Source organism: Orycteropus afer, unplaced genomic scaffold, assembly GCF_000298275.1.
Source record: "Orycteropus afer afer isolate SDZICR_OR568_19922 unplaced genomic scaffold, OryAfe1.0 scaffold00112, whole genome shotgun sequence".
NCBI classification, from domain to species: domain Eukaryota; kingdom Metazoa; phylum Chordata; class Mammalia; order Tubulidentata; family Orycteropodidae; genus Orycteropus; species Orycteropus afer.
In genome coordinates, this window is record NW_006921699.1 from 2,897,917 (window position 1) to 2,908,087 (window position 10,171).

General features: G+C 37.7%; 1 protein-coding gene across 1 annotated transcript in view; it reads right to left on the bottom strand.

Annotated features, from left to right (window-relative positions):
• The window catches only part of KIF3A (kinesin family member 3A), a 107,485-nt gene that overhangs the window by 725 nt on the left and 96,589 nt on the right, over positions 1–10,171 (bottom strand). Inside the window, exons 13-18 of the mRNA XM_042781372.1 lie at positions 6,071–6,251; positions 5,751–5,861; positions 4,636–4,761; positions 3,140–3,193; positions 2,334–2,402; positions 1,650–1,774 (exon numbers count right to left, since the gene is read on the bottom strand). Of these exons, the coding sequence (XP_042637306.1) occupies positions 1,650–1,774; positions 2,334–2,402; positions 3,140–3,193; positions 4,636–4,761; positions 5,751–5,861; positions 6,071–6,251 (666 nt within the window). The remainder of the gene's footprint in view (positions 1–1,649; positions 1,775–2,333; positions 2,403–3,139; positions 3,194–4,635; positions 4,762–5,750; positions 5,862–6,070; positions 6,252–10,171) is intronic.

Here is a 10,171-nt window from a genome sequence, read left to right on the forward strand (position 1 = left end):
TAATGTAATATAAATAAACCATTTATTGTGATTATTTGCCTATGTTTATGGTCAACCTACCATGTCCTTCGGGTTTTTAGGACATACTGAGCTAAGTCCAGTACACAGAGAAGCTAGGTTTGGCTCACTTCATGTTGACTCATACTTTTTTTTTAGGTTAGAGCAAAAAGTACATATTTTAAAATGAGATTTAGAAAACTTTCTCCAAATCTTATCCAATTATTTGTCTGCCCAGTTAAAAAAAAAAATGTGATGGAAAGTTGAGAGATTTCATATAAACCATGTGGATTTCTGACTTCTCCTCAGAAATGAGAAGTTCCAGAAACAAGGTCCCTATCCCCATAACTAGGAACACAGCAGCAGCCACTCTCTTTAGACAGAACAGTTCTCCATTTTGCCCTAGTTTCCACCACTTTCTATTTTTCTTCTAAAACTTGAGGGCAAGTTTTATCATCACGCTTACACTGCTGTTTTTCTTACAGCAGAGTTAAAAGGAAAATATCTCTATTAAAAGTGAAAATAGATGTGTTTCATATAACTGATTTGCTTCATTAAATTGTATTATATGCATGGCTTCTGCAGGCATATGATAGTTTTTGATCCCTGGCCTAAATGCTAAAGAATGTAAAAATGTGTTCACTAAATATGAAACCACTTATCCTCCCAAGTTCAACTATGCCGTATTTAGAAATGTTCGGTTTATGTCTGTGAAATTATACAATTCAAAAATAATGAAACCATACACTTTCACCATACATATAATTCAAAAGACCATGTATTCAAATAGGAAAAGAACAAGCTTATTATTTCCTACCACTTCAAGGGCCACAAGTCTTACAATCTGTTTAAGCTGAATAGCACTGATGTAAGGGAAGGAAGATTACCCAATAGCCAAGAGCAAGGCCCAAAAGAGAGAGAGAGATGGCCAGAGTTTTCCTTAAGTCATGACAGGAAATCAAAGTTCTTGAGGCAATGTTTAGGATAGAAAAATTAATCAGCTGAAAACCTTGGGAGTCTAAGTAGACCCAAAACAAAAAAAAATGTTAACTTGTAGAACATTTGTAAAAGCTAATTAACAGAAGAATTAAGTGTAAAATCTAAGAAATTAAACAAGATAGCAGGTGATCTATTATATATTTGGAAAGAACAACCCCCCTTAAAAAAAATGACATCGAGTCAACTCTGACTCATGCAACCCTACAGGACAGAGTAGAACTGCCCCATAGGGTTTGCAAGTCTGTAAACCTTTATGGAAGAAGACTGCCTCATCTTTCTTCCACAGAGCAGCCGGTGGGTTCAAACCACTAACCTTTTGGTTAGCAGCTGAAGGCTTTAATCACTGTACCACCATCGCTCCTTGTAAAGAACAAAGTAAACTATAAAAATAAATTCTATTACCCAGGAGGCCTAAAGAAGTTAGAAGACCTTAATTCTTTAGCCAGATTTTATTTTACTTGAATTATAACTATATAAGAACTTTAAAATTAACTCAGTTTTTCTTAACTTTGTATTATAGTTTACTTTGTTTAACTTTGTATTTTATCAGCTAAAATATTTATCATATTAACTAAATATATTTCATTTCCTTGAAATATATCTATTCAAAGTATCTTAGTGATTTCATTTCATGTGACCCAACAACTCCTTACCTTCTCCCTGTCTTTGGCCTGCCTTTTCCCTTTGAAGTCCGTGGCCTTTCTAATTTCATCAAGGACTGCCGCAGGCTCTCCTCTGTATAGGCAAGATACACATGGGAAAGGTCCACTTCAAAGGGCTAAGTGAAAAAACAGATACAAGGCACTCTTAAAGGAGAAAGTAAAATCACTTTAGGGGAAGATTTAAAATACTGAATAAACTCCTAGAAAAAAAAGCACAGAAGACAAGACAAAATAAATGTCTACAAGAAATCTTATAATCCTAATATCTAAAGTACATGCACCAAAACTTAGAAACCTCCTTAGAAATAAAGAAAAACAGTTGTTTTCACTAAAACTGCTACCACCTCTTGTTGTACTTGATTAGGGCAGCTCTGAAAAAGTAGAAAGCCATGTTCTAGTATCTAACCAGAGCCTTGGGGAAAAATACCCAAAGATCAACTCCATGTCTCTCTTGTGGTAAAAATGACAGCCTTCCCTGCCATCGTGACTGAATGTGAGCAGACTGGTCCTAGTAAACACCCCACTGTAAAGCTTCCATTCCTCAAAGATTAGTCTGTTTTTCAGCAGAGCTGACAACAAATCTCAGGTTGATGCCACAATTAAATAGCCCTCATCCCTACAGAAGAAACAACTGTAGTTAAAAAACAAAAACACACAAACGAAAAACACTCTTACATCTTTCTCCTTTTTATCAGGTACTGGGGTCTGCTTCCTCATGTTATTTCCTGTGTATGCAACACATTTCTCAGAAAAGGAAAAAAAAGAGGGAGAGAAAATTGTCTTAATTAGAAAATTGTCTTTGTGGAGTGAATAAAAGCAAATTACTATGAGATGTCCTAAAGTTACACTTGTAAAACATAATTTGCATGTTGAAGCAGAATGTGATCCAGAGGTCAGTCAGTCTCATGTAGCCTTTGACCTATATATCTTTTCCACTACATATACTTTTATAATTAAGTAGAAAAATAGTTTATCCTCCTTACTGGATTCTCATCTGATTCATCTCTGGACCACCTTCCTCCCCATGGTAGCCAGCACAAGTCCTAGTCCACAGGAAACAAACAGAAAAAAACCCAAACTCACTGCCATCGAGTCAATTCCGACTCAGTGAGTCGGAACCTATGGGGTGTCCAAGGCTATAAATCTTTACAGAAGTAGACTGACCCATCTTCCTTTCACAGAGTGGCTGGTGGGTTTTGAACTGCTGACCTTCTGGTTAGTAGCCAAATGCCTTATCCACCATGCCACCAGAGCTCCTTAGTCCATAAGCTGTTGTTGTTGCTATTATGCGCTATTGAGCTAAGGCCTGACTCACAGCGACCCCTCCTTGGGTTTTCGAGGCAGTTATCACTAAGGAAGTAGATTGCCCAACCTTCCTTCCAAGAAGTGGCTGGTGGTTTGAACTGCCAGCCTTCTGGTTAGCAGTCAAGTGCCTTAGGAAGTACTCCATAAATATTTCATGAAATGAAGGTAATACTCACTAGCTGCCATTCTCCTATGTCTTCATTCCAATGGACATAGTTTTCAATCATTTCCTTTGAAAGAGTTAAAGTCTACTTTAATATAATTTAATATTTAAATATTAAAAATGATAATAATATTAAGTACTAATATTAATATTAGTACTTAATATTAAGTATTAAGAATGAAAAATAATCATGGGACTAAAATCACAATAATATAATATTAAGTGAAGAAACTAAGTCTTAAAACGTTATATACTACATGATACCCTTTTTATAAATTGATCAACTAAAATTTAAATATATATACTTTTTAAGAATACAAACAGCCACAGTTAAACTACGTAAAAAGAAAGGGAAGGGGAGAGAACAATCATGGGAGAAGTAAGGGCTGCTTATGCACAGGGAGACAGCCCAGGGGGCAAGAGATTACGGAGGGATGGACACTGGGAAGAGGTAACTACGGGGAGGAAGTGGGAGGGGAGCTGTTGCATTGTGGTAAATTTTGGTCAATGACATGAGACAAAGTATATGTGAACTGCTGTATGAAAAGTGAATTTACTCTGTAAATCTTCACCCAAATCAAAATAAAATTAAAAAAAAAACAAACTTATGCTCAGTCAATAAAAGATAGCATAAATAAGGTAAAAAGAAGATAACTGTAACACATATAATCAACAAAGAATTAGTATCCATAAAATAGAAAGAATCCAGTAAATCTAAAAAAAAAAAGAAAGGGAAGGGAATGAGGAACATGGGATGCGAGATGGTTACCTTGGGTTGGAAGAGACAAAGGGATGGAATAAAGGAAGGTTAGAAGTAGGTTACTGCCGAAGTCCTAGCTTTTATTTCAGATGGTGAGGTCACAAGAGTTCATTATAAAATAACTAACTAAATAAATCCAGGCCATCCAGATAGGACCAATAAGGAGATATGTCATAAACCAAGGACAGATTTACTTATCCAATTTTGTGCTGCTCCTGCAGTCCAAAGAGTAACAAAATATCAAGGCTTCTTTTTTAGATATACTTCTTAAAGCTGTATTGAGATTCAAATTAGATTTTTCAAAAAATCAGTATGTTAAACTTTATAAAAATATATTGGAAAGATGGAAATTTGGAATAAAGAAAAAAAGCTCAGATTTTTCAATTATACTAGTATTAAGGATTAACATCCTTAAGCAGGGAAAAAAGTCAGCACAGGGGTTCTGTTCATTCTACTTACATGATAAAGGATATTTAATGAATGAATAACCTCAATCTTGGTTGCAATTATATAAATCTGAATACCTCCAGAGGGCTGAGAAATTCTTATGTGGATACTCAAATATTCAAATGAAAATCAGGTGTTAGGAAAAATAGATGAAGTGAAATGTGATAGCATTAGTCCAAGCAAATGCTATAACTAATAAATGAGATGTAAATATTTATTATCAATTAAAATAGAAATTATAATTCCTTATTCCTTAACCAGCCAAGTAAACTAATATTTTGGTCAGAAAACATCCCTCTTACTTGATAATCCTGAGGTATAAAGTTATCAATAATAAGCATCTGAAGCCGAAGTTCCCGGCTCAGTTGTCGAATATTCTCTAGTAGGCCTTCAATTTCCCTCTGATGTTCTTGTTGGAGATCGGCCATCTACCAGAAAAGTCATGAAAATATTATAAATACACAGATCTGAATAGAAAACCCAGCTCTGTCTGAAACAGGGCACTGGTCTAGAAATCTTGTGAGAACTTACACAGTTCTTTCACAGAAACACTGGAGGGAATGAGACTGTCTATCACTATCTAGTCCATGTTATTAATATATGAAAATAATTTCAGCTAATAGCTAAAACTTTAAATTGTTCATAAGAGGGAAATATTTATTTCTTTAAAATTACAAAAACAAAGGCACATGAAAATAATTAGTTCAAGGGACTGGTACACCATGCAATCCTCAGTCTATATGACTATGAGACCAGAAGAACTAGATGGTACCCAGCTACCACTGACCACTGTTAACCACTTGGAGGGGGATCTATGTAGGAGATCCTGGATAGAGTGCGAGAACAATGTGGAACAAAACTCAAAATCATAAAAAAAAAAAAAAAAAAAGAGGGACCAGGTTTGCTGGTCTGATAGAGCCTGGTGGAATACCTGAAACTATTGCCCCTAGAGCTCCCCTTCGGGAGCTCCCTTAGGTCTGGAATTGAATCCATTCCTGTGGCTTCTAGCCAAACAAAAGACAGGCATATGAAGTGAACATTTGCATTAGGTAGATACACTCCTTGGAAAGATCAATCATGGGAGAATAGAAGGACTGTGTATGCACAGGGAGACAGCTCAGGGGACAGGAGTGCATGGGAGGGAAGGACACAGGAAGAGGTAACTACGGGGAGGAAGTTGGAGGAGAGCTGTTGCATTGTGGGAGATTATAGTCAACATCATGAGACAAAGTGTATGTGAACTGCTGTACGGAAGATGAATTTGATCTGTAAACTTTCAACCAAATCACAATAAAATAAAATTAAAAAATTATAAGAACACATTATGATTCCTTTAGGAGTCTTCATCTTAATCAAAGAAACTTCTTTTTTTAAAAAATTTAGAATTACATTAGTAATGTAATTTTAAGACACCAACCTCTGACTTTGCAGCCATCAACATAGTCCAAACTTTCTTTAATTTCTTGGTCTTTCCCTGGGCTTCCTCTTGCAAGCTGGTGTATTTTTCTTCAATATCCAAGCGTTCTTGCTATGACAAAAATTGGTAAATTTCAGAGTAATGGTCTTCACTAAATCATAAACTTATTTTACATATGATACAAATGTTTAGCAACCATTATCTTTCAAAGCAAACCATAATCTTTAAAATTTCATTAAGATGAGGGGTATTTAAGTTTTTCACTAGAAAAGTTAAATATCTTAGACAAAGATTTAAACCAAACCAAAAAGTCACATTACCTCTTTTTCTTCAAGTTCTCTGCGAAGTTGTTCTGCTCTTTTCCGCCTTTCTTCCAGTTCCATATTAGATTCTTCAAGAAGTTTCTCTTGCTCCTCGGCTTTTGCCAACAAATCAACGCCACCAACAATTACCTTCTTCTCCAGTGCAGATAACTTTTCCAGCAAAGACTGATGCTCTTGTCTGTTCATTAAATGAAAATATTCTATATTCATGTATATCTACTAGTCTGCTACTACATTATTTCTCAAAATTTAACAAGAATTTGGATTTCAAAACAGAATTCCTATTTCAAAACAGGAATACAATTACGTAACATATCTACCAAATAATAATGCTGCATAGTATGATTTCAAGTACAATTTAAATTCACATATTTTTTTTCTTTCCACACAGAGATAAAATAATCAAAACAGATATGAATTTTTTAAATACTTACACCACATACAATAGAATCATTCTATCCAGAAACAGCTATACAGTTTTTGTGTGCCAGCCAGTTGATTCTAATTCATAGTCACTCTGTATGACACAGTAGAACTGCCCCACAAAATTTCTTAGGCTGTAATCTTTTTGGAAAGGAGCGCTGGTGGAACAGTGGTTAAAGCATTCAGCTGCTAACCAAAAGATCAGCAGTTTGAACCCACCAGCCGCTGCAAGGGAGAAAGATAAGGCAGTAGACTTCTGTAAAGATTTACAGCCTTGGAAAATCAATGGGGCAGTTCTATTCTGTACAAAAAATGTCACTATGTGTCAGAAATAACTCGATGGCAGCAGGTGGGTGGGTTAATCTTTTCAGGAGCAGGTCTTCAAGATCACCAGGTCTTTTCTCCCTCTGTTCCCTCACAGAGCAGCTGGTGGGTTTGAACTGCCAACCTTTTGAATAGTAGCCAAAGTACTTAACCACTGTGCCACCAGGGCTCCTTAAAAACAGCTATACAGGCAGTACCAGGATTCTGAATGAGCTCTGTTCCTGTCTTTCTTTTAGTTTTTAATATTTTATTGTTTTAGTTGAAAGTTTACATAGCAAAGTAGGTTCCCGTTTAATAATTTTTTTTTGAACAGCTTACTGTGCTTTAGGTCAAAGTTTATAGAGTAAATTAGTTTTCCTATCAATAATTAATTTACAAATCGTTCTATGACATTGCTGCAATCCCCACAATGTGTGAGCACTCTCCCCTTTTCCTCTCTGAACCTAAAAAAAACCTCACTGCCATCAAGTACTTTCTGACTCACAGTGACCCCCAATGAGTTTCCGAGGCTGTAAATCTTCACTGAAGTAGATTGCGCCATCTTCCTTCCATGGAGCAGCTGGTGGGTGTGAACCACCAACCTTCTGGTTAGCAGTCAAATGCCTCAGGGGACTAAGCCACCAGGGCTCCTTTTTTCCTCCCAACGTTCCCCATTTCCATTCATTTAGTTTCCATATCCCTTCCTGCCTTCTCAACTTTGGTTTTGGGCAAATGTTGCCTTTTTGGTCTCATACAGTTGATTGTTCTAAGGAGCATATTCTTCCCAGGTGTTATTGTTTATTGTATAGACCTATTAATATTGCCTGAAAGGCAGTTTCTGGGAGTGTCTTCAGTTTCAAGTTAGGTTATCTTAGGGCAACAGTTTCAGGGTTCCTCCAATTTCTTTCAGATGATAATTCTGGTTTTGTTTGGCTTTTAAATCTGAATTTTGTTCTACATTTTTACCCACTGTAAGCTGGACCAACTATTGTGGCCCTGGTCAGAGTGAGTGGTAGGGGTAGCCATGCACTGTTTAGTTCTTTTGGTCTTGGATTACAAGATGCGGTGGTTCATGTGGGTTATCAAGTCCTTTGGACTAATTGTTTCCGTGAGTCTAACTGAAACCTTCTATTGTGTCCCTAGTCAGAAAAGTCAGTAGTGGTAGCCAGGCACCATCTAGTTCTTCTGATCTCAGATTAGAAGAGGCTGTGGTTCTCATGAGCCACCAGTCCTGCAGACTAACTTTTTCCATGCATCTGGTTTCCTTCACTCTCCTTTATTCCAAACAGGAAGCAATAGTTGTATCTTCTTAGACAGGTGCTCACAAGCTTTTAAGACCCAAGGCACTACTCACCAAACTAGTATATAAAACATTATGAACTATGTTATGCCAATTAACTGAGTTGTCCCACAAGACTGTGGCCCCAAGCCTTCAAACCCAGTAATTTAATCCTGTGAGGTGTTAAGTTATATCTTGATCATATCCACAACTATGCCCCCATAAGGTTGGTTTTTTTTTTTTTTTTTAACTGTGATTTGGGTGAAAGTTTACAGAGCAAATTCACTTTCTATACAGCAGTTCACTACACTTTGTCTCATGAATTGACTACAACTAACCACAATGCAACAGCTCCCCTCCCACTTCCTCCCCATTGTTCTCTCTCCCCTGTGTCTTTCCCTCCATGCACTCCTGCCCCCTGAGCTGTCTCCCAGTGCATACACAGTCCTTCAAGGAGTGCATATACCTAGTGTAAATGTTTACCTCATCTGCCTGTCTTTTGTTTGGCTGGAAGCCACAGGAGTGGTTAATTCCAGACCTGAAGGGCAGCTAGGGGCCCTAGTCTCAGTGGTTCCATCAGGCTCTATCAGACCAGCAAACCTGGTCTTTTTCCTTTTTTTCCAAATGATTTTGAGTTTTGTTCCACATTGTCCTCTCACTCTATCCAGGATCTTCTCCATAGATCCCACTCCAAGTGGTTGACAGTGGTAGCCAGGCACAATCTAGTTCTTCTGGTCTCATAATAATATAGGCTGCGGATTGCATGGTGTACCAGTCACTTGGACTAATTGCTTCCATGAATCATTGGTTTTCTTCATTCTCTTTGCACCCATTATTGCATCTAGATGGCTGCTTGCAAGCTTTTAAGATCCCAGTTGCTACTCACCAAAGGAGGAGGTGGAACAATGTTTTGTGTGGTATGTTATGCCAATTGAGCTTGATGTCCCCTGAAACTATGGTCCTGAGCCCACAGGTCCAACTACTTGTTCCCTTGGGGTAGCTGGCTGTGCCCAAGAAGTGACTACAATCTTGTCCCTTGTCAGCTCTACTATACACCTGGGAATTCTTACAGAACATAGCAATACACTTGTAGAAACATTGTCTGCCAACCCTATACATGGGCACACTCCCCCCTGAATAGACATACCTAATAGTTCAGCCTGTCCACCCATCTATCCACCCATATATCCATGTTTGCCTTCATTGACAATGCACTACCGTATATGCAAAAGGGTTCATCTTTGTTGTCTGTACTTCCCATGTACCTCTCTCTGTCTTCCTCTTCCTCAGTGCCATGTTGATCACTCACATTTGGTACAGTCCCCTTCTCTTCACCCAAATCAATACTTGTCTCTACCTATCTAACAGTGTTCCACTTCCCTCCCTTCTCAGCCTGGTAACCAACAAAGAAAATTTCCTTCCATATATAAACCTTTCCTTGACTTTTTACAGTAATGAACTAATACAATATTTGTTTTTCTGTGATTGACTTATTTCACTCAGCATAACGTCCTCCAAGTTCATCCATGTTATGTGGTGTTTTGCATAAGATTCTACATTATTCTTTAGGGTTGCATAGTATTCCATTGTGTGTATGTACCATAATTTGATAATCCATTCTTCAGATGACGGACACCTAAGTTGTTTCCACCTTTTGGCCACTGTAAATAGTGCTGTGATGAACATGGGTGTGCATTATGTCTCTTCTTGTCCTGGCTCTCACTTTTTTTTTTTTTTCATTTTATTTATTTGTTTATTGTGATTTGGGTGAAGATTAACAGAGCAAATTCACATTCCATACAGCGGTTCACATATACTTTTGTCTCATGACATTGACCACAGTTTACCACAATGCAACAGCTCCCCTTCCACTTCCTCCCCATAGTTCTCTCTTCCCAGTGTCCATCCCTCCATGCACTGCTGCCCCCTGAGCTGTCTCCCTGTGCATAAGCAGCCCTTCTTTCTCCCATGGTTGTTCTCTCCAAGGAGTGTATCTAACTGAGGTAAATGTTCAACTCCTATGCCTGTATTTTGTTTGGCTGGAAACCACAGGTGTGGGTTCAATTCCAGACCTGAAGGGCAGCTAGGGGCCA